The following is an 18,099-nucleotide window of genomic DNA, read 5'->3' as shown; positions in this document are numbered from 1 at the left end:
AAACCTTGCAGCTATTGTGTCAAACAAAGATTTTTCGCTTACTCATAAAACAGCATCAAAAGAAATCTTATTTGCTGACAAGTATATTTGAGTTTTGAACTTATGTGTCTATTGCGCTCGCAGTTCTGTAGCAGAGCAGCTAAAGCGAGGGGAGACCGTCCAGGCGGAAGCATTCGACAGTGTCACCATTTACTTCAGCGACATCGTTGGCTTCACATCCATGTCTGCGGAGAGTACGCCACTTCAGGTGCTCATATCTTTGACGTCCTTAAATATGTGCCAAAGTAATTCAATTTCAAAAAGCTATATGTCCCATGTACCGATTTCAACTTCTCTGTGAGATTTACACTTGCCTAGAGTGAGTGTTTCCCACACACTAACTGCAACTCGGAATAGTGTCAGAGTACACTGACGCAGAGTTGAGTCATATTCAACCACAAGAACTATTTCCAATTCTGGAAAGACGTTACTTTCCAGGTAAACATTGTTATGATGACCGACTTGAAACAATGACTCACAAAGTGATGTTTCAACAACCTTATGCCCTCATCCCAAGGGAATTGCCTTATTTACTGTGATATCAGTTGTGTGGTTGAATTTCTCTGATACACAAAGCTTTATGAGGAAACATAGAAAGCTGCAGTAGCTTAAATCTGAATGGCTGTCTATCCGTGTCCTGCAATTGGTATGGAGTCCTTGGATGTATCAAAAAGCCAAGCCAGCTGAGACACAGGTAGACGGACAACACGTCAATCCGATGTCATCCATTTTCACAAGCTGCTCTGTTCCTCTCCAGGTGGTCACGTTACTCAATGACCTGTACACCTGTTTTGACGCCATCATCGATAACTTTGATGTTTACAAAGTAAGTCCATGTCTCATTGAACAATTTTGAACAATAAATTAGTGTGGAAAATAATTGGCAAGTTCTATTTATCCCTGAGGTGGAGACCATTGGCGATGCCTATATGGTGGTGTCAGGGTTACCGGTGCGGAACGGGAAACTCCACGCTAGAGAAATTGCCGGGATGTCATTGGCATTGTTAGAACAAGTGAAAACATTCAAGATTCGACACAGACCCAATGACCAGCTGAGACTCAGAATAGGCATCCACACAGGTGAGAATAAATGTATGGTTGGACATGGAACCGAATGCTTTGCCACAGATGGTGGGTACTTGGAATATCTCACTAACTGTTACCAGTTGTCGGGGTCTGCTGTGCCAAGTTCTCCACACGATGGCCACCAAATGATCTAAGTGATAGATTTCTTTTCCTCAAATGCTGATCAAAAATCATCAGAGCAAACTGAAACACAACTCCCCCACCTTTAAAATAGAGGGGTCTTTATAACCTTTTTTCACCTCTTGTCAACAGCACACACAATCAGTTTGAGTGCTCATGCAATTCAGCAAATGCTTGCTATTTTATTGCTTTCTCAGTCGATCACATGCCACACGCCCTCCAACAGGGTAGGCAATTTGTTAGTGTAAGCCCAGCATTTGAGAGCTTAGTAAATAAGGCCAAAGGTAGGACTGCTTGTTTATGCCATGCTGTGGTGCATGTTAGCAAACTACTTATCAGAATCAAAGTACCGTAATTTTCGGACTATAAGTCGCAGTTTTTGTCATAGTTTGGGTTGGGGGGGCGATTTATACTCGACTTATATGTGATTTTCTTTTCAAAAAATTTCAAAATTCAAAAATTCGTGATGTAGTGAAACTGCGAAAAATGAACTGCGATGTAGCAAGGGATTACTGTCATTTGAACTGCAAGTGACGTCACCTGTGCCGCGCGTTGGTTGTTTACATAAAAGACAAAGGATTTGATCACGGGATGACGAAGATGACGAAGGGCCCCACGTACTACCGGCATCATTAACGGCTTTGTTTGTAAGTGACACGGAGGACAAAGAGTTTGAAGGATTTAATGATTTGGAGTGACACAGAAGGTTTGAAAAACTAATATGGCTTTTACGCACGCCCGGTCCTTCTCGACGGGAGCTCTCTTTCACTTTCGTGGATGAAAGTCGAGGGCCGGCGCTCGGCCGGGTGGCTGTCCGGGGACGGTGGATGGGGCTCGGACATAGCTTTTACGCACGCCCAGTCATACTCTACGGAGCTTTCTTTCACCTCCGTGGATGGAAGTCGGGGGCCGGCGCTCGGCCGGGTGGCTGTCCGGGGACGGTGGATGGGGCTCGGACATGGCTTTTACGCACGCCCGGTCCTATTTTATGGAGCTCTCTTCCACCTCCGTGGCTGGAAGTTCAGTAGTTGTTGGCTCGTTGAACTCTTGTTTTGTTAAATAAAGGGCCGTTTACCAAACCCACGTCTTTCCTGGTACTTTGTTAACGCTACAATATAGTTATATACTAGATCTCTGCAGTGCACACGCGGCGTTGTTGACATAAAGAACGAAGAATTTGATCGATGGATTTAATGATTTTGAGTGACACAGATGGTTTGATAATGTTGTTGTAGTATGATAGTTATTTAAAATATACTATATATATTGTTATATGGGTCTGTGGTATAATTAGAAATGCAATTTGCAACGGGTCCGACGTCAGCATATGCGGCACATACGCAGCATTGTTTACATAAAGCACGATCGGTAGATTTAATGAATTGGAGCGACACATATGGTTTGATAATATTGTTACTATATGATAGTTATTTAAAATATACTTTATATATCGTTATATGGGTTTATGAAATAATTAGAAATGCAAATCACAACGAATCCGAGGGCGAGCGTACTCTGCATTGTTTACCTAATAGACGATCGATGGATTTAATGATATGGAGTGACACAGATGGCTTGATAATGTTGTTGTAATATGATAGTTATTTGAAATATACTTTATATATCGTTATATGGATCTGTGGTATAATTAGAAATGCAAACAAATAAACAAATAGTCCGACGTCAGCTTATGCGGCGCATACGCGTACTGCAGCATTGTTTACATAAAGCACATCGATGGATTTAATGAATTGGAGTGACACAGATGGTTTGATAAACATGTTATTTATGTAATACTTACTTGGTTTGATAAACATGTTATTTATGTAATACTTACTTGAATAACTCTGAATGTTACGTCAGGCCCGTTCTCAGCTCCTCGTTTGTGTATATGTTACGTTAGCATACCGTATCGTTTAGCCTGTTGTTGCTGGTTCATGTCTGTTTTCAGTGTTGGATTTTGACAAATACATTCGCCCCAAAAGTGCGACTTATACTCCGGAGCGACTTATATATATTTTTTTTCACTTTATTGTGCATTTTATGACTGGTGCGACTTATACTCCGGAGCGATTAATAGTCCGAAAATTACGGTATATAATTATCAAGAATTATAACAACATGCATTTGTAACATTTAGCCCGATGCACTTTATGGACGACATTAGCCACTGACCCGATTCATATTCTGACTTGACCCTGAGATGTTGCTATAAATCAGCGTGTTGACCTGTGCTCATGCTGCAATCGAGGAAGGTGGAAAGTTGCATCACTGCTTTCAGGTTCACTTCCACCTCTGTGAATAAAAAAACACAGACAAAATATATGTATTGCTTTCTATCCATCCATCGATGGATGGATGGATGGATGGATGGATGGATGGATGGATGGATGGATGGATGGATGGATGGATGGATGGATGGATGGATGGATGGATGGATGGATGGATGGATGGATGGATGGATGGATGGATGGATGGATGGATGGATGGATGCATCCATCCAGCTCCACGATTACTAGCCACATAATTAATCTACTTTTTTACATATAAGGATAACATTCCACTATATTGTGTAATAATAGTACATTTTTTTAGGTCCAGTCTGTGCTGGAGTGGTCGGTTTGAAAATGCCCAGATATTGTTTGTTTGGGGATACTGTCAACACGGCATCTCGAATGGAGTCGAATGGAGAGGGTGAGTGTCAGAGTCCTTCTTATTGTTTATTTTTCTCAGAACCCTTCAAGGGTCTTCACACGCCTGGCTTTTCAACATGTCATACAAAAAACAGGCTACAGTGAAGGCCGCCTACTTATTTCTTTCTGCTTGCTGTCCCATTGCTGTGGAGTGCGAAACATTATTAGTCTTAAGCGACTAACTACTCAACTTGTTTTTAGTGAACAACTGAAGAGATTATTTTTGGTCAAGTTTTCCCATTTGGTATGTCAGTTTAGTAAAGCTAAAAAATCAGAGACTAATATTATCGACTTTCTTTGACTTCTGCCTCTCGGAACAAGTGAATTTATGATTTTGCTAAAAGAGGTCGTATTGGAAAAAGAAAATGGCAAAAAACTTGACACATTTTAAAGCCAAAGGGCTCATCGGTGAATAAAAAAGAATGAATACATGTCAAATTTAGTTTAAGCTTCTAGCCATAAAATGATGTGGATGGGCTTTTTTGAAGATACTGTTTACATTGTTTATTCAGAAACAATCATGTTTTCATTTTATAAAACATCCATTTTGAGATGCATTTTTAGGTGGATTTTTTTTTTTTTACCAGAAACAAAAAAACAATGGCATGGTTTGTACTTTAAAAATAGCCTATCTTACAAATGAGGTGCATTTGTCATATTTCAGTATTTTGTTTTTTTATTTTTCTGAGAAAAAACTCACTATAGATTAAAACTTGGATGTAATTCAGAGTTGCTCTCTCAGAGTTTCTCTCCCCAGTTTGTAAAGCTGTCTCGAAATAACGGCCATTACTGTCTATAAATAGTTGGCAATACATTTAGTATACCTGAAAATAAACATGTCTAATTTGTGTCCAATAGTTTGTGTAAGCAATTATTTTGGTTGGACTCACCAGAGGTGCAAAGGCTTTTACTGGAAACCACTTTCCACCCCTCCATTATGACTTTACAAAGCTGGTAATGGTTAGACACTTTACTTGCCTTCTCTACCTGTTGCAAATCTTTTTATACCTAAGGTAATTGTTGGAGAGAACTTCGTGAAAAATTATCATCTATCGTTCAGTAATTTCCGCGCCATATGGGTCGCAGATAAGCTAAAGGGTCAGGTAATGTTCGTCACGTACACAGTAGTATACGTATTTTCACTATTTGTGTGCCGGCCTGGTTCCTATCTTGTTGCGAATAGCAGACTGGAGGGCGTACTTGGACAGCTGTCTGCAATGATTATTTTTTCAAATCTAAGAAGCTTTACAAAACTTGAGATGAATTCAAATTTTCCCTCGTCATTCTCTTTGTAATGTAAGCTGTGTAAGCTTTTTATACTGATGGTTCTATTCTTGACCTGCAATGACAGGAACTCATGTTCTCAAAGTGTGATGGTATATCACTGGAGCAAGTCATTGGACATATTGATTGACTGCTAAGTCGCTTCCTGTGTTCTGCCTCTGCTGGTAAATAATTGAGAGCACTCAAAGTGTAGGGGCCCTTAGCCAGCAATAAACTGCAGCCTGAAGCTTCCATCAAGTTCTGCGTCTCAAATGTCTACAATGTGCAGCAGCTGCTAAGAGTAATACAGACAATAATAGCCAAGCATGATTGCTCAATCTTTTCAAAGTTTCTATTAAAGTCTTGGATTGAAAAAGCCCAACGGCAATTTAGATAGAAAAAGCCAAATGGCAATTTAATCATAAAGATTTGTTGTTATCCGAGTCATTTTGGAAAAAATTAATGAGAATGTGTGTTTCACAGCTCTGAAGATCCACGTATCCTCAGCTACCAAAGAAGTGTTGGATGAGTTTGGCTACTTTGATCTGCAGTTACGAGGAGATGTTGAAATGAAAGTAAGCTGTTTATACCCTACGTATTAACACAAACCTCACCAGTTTCTTTGTTTTCAATGTTAACATTCTTTTTATTGTCTGATAATTCTCTTGCCATTTGATAGTTTTTACCAGGGATACTTGATACATTTTTTCTCCCCGAACAATACCAGAACAAGAGCTCAATTCTTGAGTGGTCACAATACCGATACCAATTACTGATACCATTAGTACTTTTGATCAGTAAAATTTTCCCCCAAAAAAAATGACGGATAATCTAAAAAAAGACCTACATTTTCCAATACAGCTGTTTTCCTTAAAATTGCGCATAACATCAATGTCAATTATCCATTCCTCTAATTTCTCATTTCTTGGTGTCGGTACCCATCCATGGTTATTACTTTAATTGGTTGTTGCGAATGGGATATTTTTTTTTCTACCCTTTCAATATACGGTACATGCACCGTCAGATGGGCTTTCTTTCCAAAAAGGATGTCCCCTACTAGCATTTGATGTCCCTTCATAAACAATCTGCAATGAAATATTTTTTTACATAAAAAAAAAAAAAAAGCATCCGTTTGGTATATTGCAGAGCAAGACATTTTGTTGCCTATTTAAGGTATTTTGTCAATGAGGGTAGTGGATGCCCCCCCAACTCTTCCGTGGCGGCTGTGGCTCAGGCAGTAGAGTGTGTCGTTTAGTAGCCGGAGGGTTGGCGGTGCAATCCCAGCTCTGTCACAGTCACATGTCGTTGTGTCCTTGGGCAAGACACTTCACACACCTTGCCTCCAGGTCGCCATTGTAAATGACAAAGTGTTCTCAATTGACTTACCTGGTAAAGCATCAAATAAAAAATACAAATAAATAAATAAATATTTGCACAACATTGAATAAAAAATACAAATAAATAAATAAATAAATATTTGGACGTCACTGTAATGTATGACTCTTACAACTGTGAAAATGAACATGTTGAAAAAAAATTCCGTCGGATTTTTAGTAGCAACGTGAGCAGATGCTTATTATCTTTTCACTTCATAATCCAATCATTTATGTTGTACAACGTGACAAAGTGAAGAAAGAAAACCTTTTCAGACGGCTCTTAGCAGTTGAGAAAATGATTTAGGGGTGGAATGTGATCTCCGTAATCACCTTGAAAATAGGAAAGCAAATTGAGGATATAATGTTACCCTAACACACCCTTTGTTCCTCTTGATGAACTTATTGATTTGTGTGTTTCAGGGCAAAGGTAAAATGAGAACCTATTGGCTACTCGGGGAGAAGTCTGATGTGTATGTTATCTGAGAGGCGAAGACGACATCAGACGACCCGATGGTCGAGCCACTGCTTTATTTGTTCTAGAATAAGTCTTGTGTGAGATTTCCATACAGAGGAACATAAACCATACACCAAAAAAGTAGAGGAAATTCCAGGTATTTTTATGACCTGAATGCTGCAACTACAAAACAAAACAAGTGTTTTTTGTATGAAGAAATGTTCTTTCCTCAGAGTGAGTACTTTTCACAAAAAATATCTTATTTTTTGTGCTTTCTATAATCAGATTTGTATAATGTGTTTTGAAGTCAATGATGTATTATTTCCTTAGAACAACCTTTGAAGTCAGTGTTTATGTACACTGCTGGCAGGCTTTAATAGTGCTAAAAAGGACAATGCAAGGTTTGTATATATGTATATCCAAGACACTGTAAAATATTTTGTTCAATAAACTCTTTAAAATTTCCTTTTTTCAGTCTTTATTTTAGAAATAGTATATTATGATAAAGTACCGTGACATTTTAAGATCCTGTCGTGTATAATTGCTGCTTGTGCTAATCCAACTCTGTTTAGTTCTTCCCAGAGAATTACCCGCCTTGTCAGTTTATATTTCTTATTACATTACAGAAAGTTGTTTTGTCAAGATCTGAAATCCAACCAATGTTCCATTAAAAAAAAAAAAAATCAATTAACTTCAGCCTGATTCAATGTATTTAGCTGTGGACAAATGAGAGGAAGTGAGGCGAAGACGTAAATTGGCAGCGAGCATCTGTGTAGTCGTGACATCACTGCTCATTAGATGCTCATTATCAACTGTGGCACTTGGACTCTGGATGTGTGTGTGTGTGTGTGTGTGTGTGTGTGTGTGTGTGTGTGTGTGTGTGTGTGTGTGTGTGTGTGTGTGCGTGTGTGTGTGTGTGTGTCTGTCTCTCTCTGCTGGAGACCATCTTCCCCTACTGCGTGGCTGTAATTACCGCCCACTTCCTCCTGGTAACCGATGCCTGTTAGAAGCAGAGCATGAGAGAAGATCAGTGAAGTTCTCTGCTGATCCATGCGTTTGCCTGTTCACTTCACCCAAGTGGCCTGATTGTCCATCATCTTGATATTTGCAACCCTTTCCCTTGACAGAAAACCTGATGAACAGTCCGTCCACATGGCATTTTTGGTTCACGTATACTAATCAGACGTGTGTCTTTATTGATGAGAATTTCTTTGCGTGACTTTTGGATTCCTTTGGGTTTCCTTAGTGTGTGTTTTCGTGCGTGTGTTTCGGTTGATGGTACTTATTATTAAACCACCTGTCATAATGATGAGAAGCATTGTTTCAGTGAAGATGCAAGAAAATTAAAATTGACCTTGTAGTATAGACAAGATTTAGCTGGCTAACTGAGCAGGTTAACGGGTTAAAGGTGGCAAAATTGTGATGCTGGAATGGTGAGTTCTTTTAATCATAATTGATCTTTTTTGAAAATTGTGCATTCAGATGAAGCTGTTTCAGTTTTTATTCTTATTATATCCCCCGCAAAATGACATGACACATAAGAGAGACAAATAAAGTTGCACCCCCTCCCCACTGCCCAAAATTGATGTGTTAGATGACATCTAAAAGGATAAGTGCAAATCTTCTCCAAGGCTTTCTGGTATCATGTAATGTTCTGACAGAAGATTTGAATACATATAAGCTAAAATTACTTGTCGCCATAGCTACCACCCACTAATCCTTCCAGAATACTCAGGAAGGATCAACATCTCCAGGCATTGTCCTGTGATTGACAGAACACATATTACGAGATGCACTATTAAAGCCTTGTTTGATTTCCCAGTGTCATTGCTGTTTATCACAATCTGCATATACTGAAATTGCAGGTCGTTCAAGTGTTTGTATATGGATCATTTTATATTGTTTTTGCTGTAGTGAGTGCAGCATTTTATTTCCAGGTCTCAAATTAGCGCAATGATTAGTATAACATAGAGTCAAACTCTCAATTCAGGGTGTCATTGTCGAATCAAATAATCGGATACAATTTTAGTTTACATTGAAGTTTACAACATGACTTTCCTAATAACAACTAAACAACAATTAGGTAATATCACACGAGGTATTATTGTTGTACTCACCAATCCTTTTTTAAACAATTCCATTTCCATATAAGGTGGCCATGTTTGCAAGCAACTGTCGCATCAAATGTAAAAAAAAAAAAAGGTGGAAATTAGCTTACATGCAGCTCAAAATCAGTGTGTCGTATCTACATATTCACATCAATGGCCTTTTTTTTTTTTTTTTACTCAGGTACAAGTCATCTACACCTTTCTCAAACATGATGTTTTTGGGAGACAAATTTGTGTCTGTGTCAAGAACTGCAATTTGGAGAAATCAGTGATCATAGGTAGAAATGTCAGCAGCAGAAGCATTCAAGGACAAACTCACTTTATTCAAAAAGCATTCATTTAGATAATTATTCAATGAGGGAATCAACGTTTTTCCGCGGATCACCCAAGGGAGTGGAAAACTGGGCCGACTTTCTAAAAGGTGTGTTTGGGCACTCCACTGCACTTACACCCTGTAAAAGAAAACAACAAACGTTTTAATGCTGAAATGCATCCTGAACCTGACGTGTTGTGGGTTCCGTTCAGAATTGATAGAAACTGTAGAATCTGCAAAAAGGGAATAATTGAGAGGAAAAATCTTCCACCAGCGTCATCCTTTTTTTGACCTTGGTCCACAAACACATGGATCCACTGCGGTTAATACTGCTCACAAATTGGATGGTACCATTTGTGCTGTGTGTAAGGGGAAGGAATGAGTACAAGTTTTCACAGAAAAAAAAAAATTGTACAAAAAAAATCAAATGACTTAATGTTTTCAATAAAAAACAACTGAAACAAAAAAATAATATTAATATGTTCCAGGAACAATTGGGACCCACCTGTATCCGCTGGTAATTTTCACTCCAATAACTGATGGCCTGCTCAGTTGTATAATCATGAATCTGGAAATAGATGCAACAAAAAACAATTTTGTGTAATTTAAATCAAATAATGGTCAAAAATACAATTGACATATGACCTGGGCGAGTTTACTTCATGACTACCATGAAAACACTAACAAAACACGTAAATCTCTAATTGCAGGCAGGGATACATACACGGTTAATTTTAGTAGTTTGGGGTACAAATCCCTCAACTCGAAAATCTCTCTGAGTTACACTGGCAAAGTCAGTTTGGGGAAGCGGTGGGTTTCGTTCTGCATGAATCTTGTCTCTGCAAAAACATCATAAAACAATGATTGCGGAACTAAATAAATACAGGCATGTATAATATGATTATATTTAGTACTGCTGATGTTTCTGTTTGTGACACAAGGCTAAGCAACACTCGCAATACAAACCCTAAATTCCAATGTAATGTGTAAAATGTAAACAAATATGGACTGACATGACTGGCTAAGTTCGCTCTGATCTGATGAGTCACACATTAGGGTTTTCATTTGGCAAAGGCTTATTGAGTGGGTTTAAAGGAAAGGTGACAAACAGAATCATGACTTCAGTACCCCTGTCCCAGCTTTTTAGGGGGTATCAGTTTGAACATTAGATATCTTTGTATGAGTTGAGTTTAATATGTGTTAAAAAAGACTTGTAAATCCTTGTAATTTGATTTTATTTGATTTTAGTGTCCCAACTTTAGCACGCTGTGCATCTTTTATTGATCCTGGTGGATGAGTTCATTAGGTGCCTGAAGATGTCAAAATGACCTCTGCAAAAAAGTTGAATTTCAAACAGCCCATTTCCTGCTGTCATATTAAAAGAGGTGCCTTCCGGAGGAAAATAATAATCAAGAAAATACACCACCTCCATCCTAGAAAACATATCTGTTTGGGCATTTTGAAAACTAAGTTTGCCTTATGAGGGTTATGGTAGTATACCTCTAAACGGCACCTATCTAGATTCTCGTGGACCAATTCAGCATGAGGGAACTGCAGCGGATTACCCTCCTAGAGGACACTGCCAGGACAATCGAAGGCACCTCCGACAGCTCTTCGCTTTGGCCTGGACATCCACTTTTTGATTTCCATATGTATTTTATGTGCCCTCTTTGCATCCATTGCAGCCTGGTGATCCTGAAAGGGGGATCCTTCCATCTGTGGTCCCTTCTCAAGGTTTCTCATTTTTCCCCTAGTAGGGGTTTTTGAGTTTTTCCTTGCCCTTTTGGGAGCCCAAGATCAGGGGATGCTTTGAGAATAATTGTCAATTGATTGTCTATGTGAAGCCCTTTGAGACTGCTTGTGATTTAGGGCTATACAAATAAACTTGAATTGACTTGACTTGACTTGACTTAAACATCAGTCCTAAATGAGATACAGACAGAAACTAGCCATGGATTTACAATTTCAATGGGTAAGGGATCAAATGAAAGTTCCAGTAAGGAAAAGAAAGCTATGACAAAATATATATATATATATATATATATATATATATATATATATATATATATATATATATATATATATATATATATATATATATATATATATATATATATATATATATATATATATATATATATATATATATATATATATATATATATATATATATATATATATATATATTGCAACATAATTGAAGATGTAATATTAATCCCTACCTTGCTATCTGGGCAATTCTTCTTTCTAAAAGCTCTGACCTTAGGCCTGAATCAAATGAACAATCAAAGTGAGTGGTAGGGCAATGATTGCAGAAAACACTTCAACCGTGTGGCTGTTGAATTAGGACAGTCCCTTGGAGTGTGTGGCCTGCCAATAAAAGAATGGCACATACCCTGCAGCCTCACACCTGGATGCTTCGGAGGGGCAAATGCTGCTTGGAGCGTGGTAACATGCTCCATCTTCGCTCCCGTGTTTATGGTGATTAGTCCCTTGTGTCCATGTCGCAGGATTTGCTCCCTTGTTTGCTTGGAGTTGAATGGATACGACATATGAATATGAGTGACACAATATTTAAACAGTAATATACGGCAGAAGTGTTCCACGATGACATTAGTGACTTGTGTGTTTCTATTGATTATCATGGAAAATATTCAAAAGTTCTAAATATGAATGTGTAAATTGTGTGACCATATATTGCAGAGAATGGGGTTTGCATCACAGTTTTGCACACACCCTGCACACCTTGCAGGTGTTTTTTTTTCCCCCCAGTAAATCTGCATTTACAATGTTAGACTTTAATTGACCAACCTTCATTCATACAAAAGTTCATATAAATCTCATTTTTGTTCAACTAAGGTTCATAAAAATACTTTTTTTTTTTATCACAGAATGAAAGTTTTAATTCATTTACATCACTCATTAATTTACGCATATTGCAAGGTCACTGGTTTCTGTAATATAATTGTAACAATATTAAGTGCCAAACAGTGTGTTGTCATCAAGTGTACGTAACACAAGGATTTATCCAATACTATGTCCTTGGTCTGCAGCATGTTTTTTTTTTTTTTTTTTTTTTTTTTTTTTTTTTTTTTTTAACAATAATATATGTTTGTTCATCTATCTCAACCAGCGACGTCTGGTGACCGTCAGAACAATATGATAGCCTGTTTATCATTTTTATTTTGACCTTTTTGTTTGGTGTTGTGTGAGATGTTTTACCCAAATAATAAGTGTGCTTTTCCTCAACAAAGGTTGGTCAACACTGGCCAAATCCCCACCAAATTTGGCCTTTTCTTTTTTCTTTTCTTTTCTTTTCTTTCCTTTTCTATGTTGACTGGATCCAAGTACGTTTGTCAAGTTATAGCAGTTGTAAATTGTCAAATTGTAATTGTAAGTGTTATCAAAACAACGTTTTATGCAATGCTTCTATCATGTGTTATTTCCCCATTCATTTTCTCAGTTCATTATTTCCGCCGTTGTTGACATGGAGCACATACGACGTATACTGGACACATGTCCTATATAAACTCACCTCTTCGGGGCCGTCTTTATTTTGACTTACAGCAACTGTGTCGTCCGCCATTTCTGCAAATTTAGAACACAATATTGTACAAACCAAGACTTAGATGAGTGAAATAGCCTTGTACAACTTATAAACAAAGCGAGGCACTACATGTCTGAACGGGCTACCCAACAACGGAAGTGTCTCCATGGTAACGGTAAACACAAAATATATGACATAGGCAAACGTGACGTAATTTTAATTCTCCAGATGTCTATTTTCTAAACCCAGAGAAAGCTATTTCTATGCACGTCTGTGTTTGCTGGGACATTTTCCATCTTTGCATTTGCTTATAAATAAATAAATAAATAAATAAATAAATAAATAAATAAATACTCCCATGTTAATACTACTCAGTTATATATTATTTTGTCTCGCTTTATTATATCCATAATTGCTTTTGCGTTTAACCCTTCACTCTAAGTGTACCCAATATTGTACCGATCAAGAGTATGCAGCTGCACCCACAATTAAAAATGAAACAAAAATACCTTTCTTCTCTGTGGAGAATTCCTTCTCACACATTCCTTCATGTGTCTTCAGAGGAAAATCACAAGGCTTTAGCAAACAGATTTGTCCCCTGAGGAGCAATTAAGAGAAACACAAAATTGTAATCCTGTTATTTGACCACCTGTTAGACATTTAATTACATCCAATCATTGATCCTTCCAATCTTTATTGTAACAGCAGGGTTGAACAGAGGCACATATTCTCCAGTAAAACCTTCTGTTCCCTTTTCTAAAGGGAAGGTGTCCTAAGCCACCACAATGAATGTGATTTTTAATGGTCAATTTATTAGAAAAACTAGTTCTTGGCTACATGGAGTAATAATAAATACAAACCCAGAAGAATTATTCTAAATAACGAGCTAATTTAACTGGCAGCACATTCTGCTCCAGAATGTCTTGATTGTCTTGCTGAGCTTTCTGTTGGCCTATGCTACATCAAAGAATGTAATCACATTAGTTTATCTCACCTTCCTTTATGCTCCATAGTTGATTCTTTTTTCTTTTTTCACCTCTACTAGTTTTGATGTTACCAACCATCTTTTTTATCATCTGCCATCTTCCAATACATTTCTCATCATATCCCCCTTAGCCTTGATTAAAAGTGATGCAGACCCTGCTAAATATAACACCCGGGTCTTGTTACAGTGGTTCTGAGACCAAATGAAAACCACAGCGCTTGTTACTGGGACTCTGCAGCAGAGTTTTGACTGTCAGGCAGCCAGTATGTCTGGAACAGGCAGCCAGCTCAGCATGGAATTTCAATCAGAACTCTCCAAACGATCAAACTGTGCTCCACTGGTTCTCACTAATAGATTTCCAGGTGTTCATAGTATATAGTGAGCGTGTTTTGCAGACTGTGTTTGAGAGAAGTGTCCATATATATTCCAATCTACAGCCATGCAAAAAAAAACCTGACACTACAACATAGTCATGTCATGCTTTGAGTTTATGTGTTACAATTTTATTCAAACTCTTGTATGAGCAATTCTATACAGGTATAAATGAACAATTTTACACCATCATAAAATTGAAGTGCAAACTAGCACATTTTTTAACAATCTAAAACATTACCTTTGTCAAGCAGTATTTTGATACAACTCTATGATATAGCTTTTGAAAATATATACGTCAAAATCAAAGTCAAAGTCCGCTTTATTGTCAATTTCTTCACATGTCAAAGCACACAAAGAGATCGAAATTACGTTTCCCACCGTCCCACGGTGACTAGACACAGTAATTTAAGTGCGGGTGTACCAAATATAGTGTCTGAAGAAGAGAGCTTCTCTCCGGACTTGTTTTTTTTTAAGGATTTTTTGCAAACAAACAACTAAACAAAAGAAGTCAGTCTTTCTGTGACAACCATTTATAGGTCCACACCCAGATGTCAGTTTGCTTGATCTGGCCTGCGTGGGCAAGGTTGCATGCGATCTGCTCAACAACTGGTTTCCATGGCAACATGAACATCGACAAAGACTAAGAAGCAGTCCCTCACTTATAGACAGTAGAAAGGAGGAGAGATTCAGACACTTCCCAGGGTGGATTATTTTAGACCTAGAATTACATTCTAATGGATCCACAAAATAGCAGACATTAGCTTGCATTAAATAGTCTCATAGATGCCAGAAGAGAAACGGTATCATTATGCTCCGTGACTTTGGGAAACTAAATGCTGGGAAAGCTGTATGCTTGTATTACATGATCATTAGATGCAGTTTATCCTCCTCTTTGAGTATAAAAAACACTTTCTTTCTCTTTGCTTTTTGTGCTTGGCTATTTTAGGTTTTCCTTTATTAAATGTATCATTCCATAGCAATAGATCCATGGTCATCTTTCCTCTCTTTGCTTTCATCTTTTTTCCTGACCTTCTATCAGCTCTCACTAGCTCCCACTACCGACTTGAGATAAATGCTGAGAGCAGTGTTTGGCTTTCATCTTGGCACTCATAGGAGTTCCGTTGTTTTCCATCATTAGTCGGTCCAACATTCCAGGGTGCTCTTCAGGTCTAGCAAATAGTAAACCTCTCGAATACCACCAATTTGGAGATCATCAGAGATCGGTCTCGAACATCTGAATCTTGCTCCCACTGTAAACATGGCCCGAAACGGCCGAGCCCTCGAACAAATGAACCGTTCAAGGCGCAAATGGCCCTGTCTATCATTTCTCATGTCTCAATTCATGAATGACAAATTCAAACAAACGGACAGTGCTGTTAGCATTTCTGAGGTTCTTGTGGCAGAAGACAAAATGCAAGGAATGAGGTCTCGCGGAATGGAGTCGAACGTAGCACAGATAAACACAGTGGCATTTATTTCTACAGCGTATAGATTTTCAGGTAATTCCATGTGCCTGCCAAACCTTTGGAATCTTTTACTTTTGTGTGTCTTGAGGGAAACAAAGAATCCACTGTAACAGCAAAGTGCTGGAATGAGACTTTTTGCCAGACGTCTTAAGCCTCTTCATATTTGGGTATTTGCGAACAGAAAGTAATCTTTAACATCAAGGTTAAGCTAACATTTCTTGGAATGTCTGAAGGCAGGGAGATTGTTAAGAGTAACAAAGAATACAATATGCTCGAATAAGTTTTGTTTTTTTGTTCCCGGTAGCTCCCTACATTGATGTATATATAACTTTTGGAGAGAGCAAAATGCTTATAAAATGTAATGTTATGGAATCAATCATTTGAAGTACTTTTATATGCATAATGGTTGTTGTCATGACTTTGAATTTGCCAACAGTTAGATGGCTAAATTGATTTTTAATTTTACCTTTAAAGGTCTCTTGGCCTGAAGATCCAAATTTTTACTGATTCATGAATAACATAGGTCAAAATGAGTCTGCGACATGACATAAATTTGACATCTATGCGTTTTGTCGAAGTCAGAATTCTGACTTTAAAGTGAGAATTCCCACTTTCTGACTTTAAAGATTTTCTTAATTCTGACTTTAAAGTGGGACTTCTCACTTTATTCTCAGCATTCCCACTTCAAAGTCAAAGTCAGAATTTCCACTTTAATGTCAGAATTCTGAGAATAAAGTCACTTTAAAGTCAGAATTCTCAGTCAAAATTCTGACTTCAAAGTCAGAAAGTGGGAATTCTCACTTTAAAGTCAGAATTCTGACTTTCTGAGAATAAAGTCAGAGTTCATACTTTAAAGTGGGAATCCTCACTTTCAAGTCAGAATTCTGAGAAAACAAGTTAGAATCCTGTCACCCCCACTCTTTTCTTCTTCACTAGCCCTATTTCTCTTCCGTAGAATATAATAGCCTATAAAAAGCAAAATTAAATTCTAAATTTTATGATTTAAGGGTCATTCCAGTTTCAAGTTGTTTCCATCTTGTCGTAACAACATTGTTTAAGTAATTTGCCTTGGTACCCATCCAAGATGCATGACTCTTTGCTTCTGATTGATGTATTTCCATTACCCTCTTGCTGTTCTACAATTTTCTGAGTGAACACACGCTGCATGACATATTGTTTTTGTTGTTCTTTTGTTGGACATTAAATGTCCTTTCTACAAGCAGGAAGTCCCTCACAAGGTCCTTTGAGATTCCAATCAATTGCGCAACTATGAGTGCACCACATGGTCAGCATGTCAACGCAGTCAAATTACTTCTTCAATCAACATAACAGCAGCTGCCAGCTTTTCAATTGGATTTCAAATGATCCAAACTTAGGGTGTACCAAACGTTTTTGCGCCATTTGGATCACAAGAGTGAAAAAGGGTTCTCGTGTTAACTTTGCATAAAATGAAATAGTGATGAATGGTGACAATGTACTAGCTGAAATAAACAAACAAACAAAAAATTTGAATCATCAAACACTTGATGGCAGTTTTAAGCTTGTAATATCTTTCTGATATGATCATGGTAATGAACATTCATCCGATGACGATGAGGAGTGTCTGGTGGTATCTTTAATGTGCTGTAATCAGACCTGAGCAGGCAAGCCAGACCAGCAAGAAGACGTGAATCCTGAGTGGTGATAAATCCTACAATGGTTTGGAGGAGGGGAGAGAAGATGCTGACAAACAGTAAATCAACTTCTTGCGTCGTTTGGCCATCTTCGTTCTAGTCTGCATGAGACATGGGGCTTGACGCAGCCAATGGATCTTTGTGGTGTGCTTCATATCTACTCGTTCCAGAGATTTTAAGACAAACCATTTACAGTCCAGGAAATATGGGAATAGTTTCCACTTGTATGGAATGCGCTTGATATTGTACAATTTTGAATTCAAACATCTGAATCATGTTCCTCTAATGTTAACCAGAGATTTTTGGAACTGTCATGCGGGATGTCACAAACTTCACATATGTTCCACTTCTAGCCTTTAGCACTCACAGAAATTGTTGACAACTTAAAACAATTTAGAGCTTAACAACCAGTATACTAGAACAAATTCTGTTCATGTTCAACCGCTACCTCTTTTTTTCCATTCATCATGTAAGATTTTAGGATTTTAGTTGGCCAGCATATTGAATCGGTAATGTGCGGAGCCCAATGAGTATACAGGTTTACAAATTGGTGAAAGGTAAAATAGTGCAGCATTGTTTTTATTGTTATCTAATTCATTGT

General features: G+C 37.9%; 2 protein-coding genes across 2 annotated transcripts in view; one reads left to right on the top strand and one right to left on the bottom strand.

Annotated features, from left to right (window-relative positions):
• The window catches only part of npr2 (natriuretic peptide receptor 2), a 50,935-nt gene extending 43,439 nt beyond the window's left edge, over positions 1 to 7,496 (top strand). The window contains exons 18-23 of the mRNA XM_085925453.1: positions 124 to 247; positions 797 to 865; positions 945 to 1,119; positions 3,841 to 3,939; positions 5,685 to 5,776; positions 6,998 to 7,496. Coding sequence (XP_085781579.1) covers positions 124 to 247; positions 797 to 865; positions 945 to 1,119; positions 3,841 to 3,939; positions 5,685 to 5,776; positions 6,998 to 7,060 — 622 coding nt within the window. The 3' untranslated portion in view covers positions 7,061 to 7,496. The remainder of the gene's footprint in view (positions 1 to 123; positions 248 to 796; positions 866 to 944; positions 1,120 to 3,840; positions 3,940 to 5,684; positions 5,777 to 6,997) is intronic.
• Positions 7,497 to 9,446: 1,950 nt separating this feature from the next.
• Positions 9,447 to 14,191, bottom strand: spag8 (sperm associated antigen 8). The gene is made up of 8 exons (XM_085926297.1): positions 13,994 to 14,191; positions 13,509 to 13,597; positions 12,988 to 13,040; positions 11,848 to 11,980; positions 11,675 to 11,720; positions 10,177 to 10,291; positions 9,958 to 10,020; positions 9,447 to 9,591 (listed from the first exon to the last, which is right to left on the bottom strand). The coding sequence occupies exons 1-8, from the start codon at positions 14,008 to 14,010 to the stop codon at positions 9,487 to 9,489; spliced, it is 621 nt and encodes a 206-aa protein (XP_085782423.1). The 5' UTR covers positions 14,011 to 14,191; the 3' UTR covers positions 9,447 to 9,486.
• Between the last annotated feature and the right edge of the window lie 3,908 nt (positions 14,192 to 18,099).

The sequence above is a fragment of the Syngnathus leptorhynchus genome, chromosome 12, assembly GCF_054491065.1.
Source record: "Syngnathus leptorhynchus isolate UIUO chromosome 12, UIUO_Slep, whole genome shotgun sequence".
Classification (NCBI taxonomy): domain Eukaryota; kingdom Metazoa; phylum Chordata; class Actinopteri; order Syngnathiformes; family Syngnathidae; genus Syngnathus; species Syngnathus leptorhynchus.
The sequence above is the reverse complement of the archived record's forward strand: the minus strand, read 5'-3'. Positions and strand labels throughout refer to the sequence as shown.

Excerpts from the sequence above, each read along its gene's own strand:
- spag8 (XM_085926297.1), bottom strand. Across the intron at positions 10,021-10,176 it reads AAACTACTAAAATTAACCGT|ATTCATGATTATACAACTGA; the intron begins GTATGTATCCCT and ends ATCTATTTCCAG. Across the intron at positions 9,592-9,957 it reads AAAATTACCAGCGGATACAG|GGTGTAAGTGCAGTGGAGTG; the intron begins GTGGGTCCCAAT and ends TTTCTTTTACAG.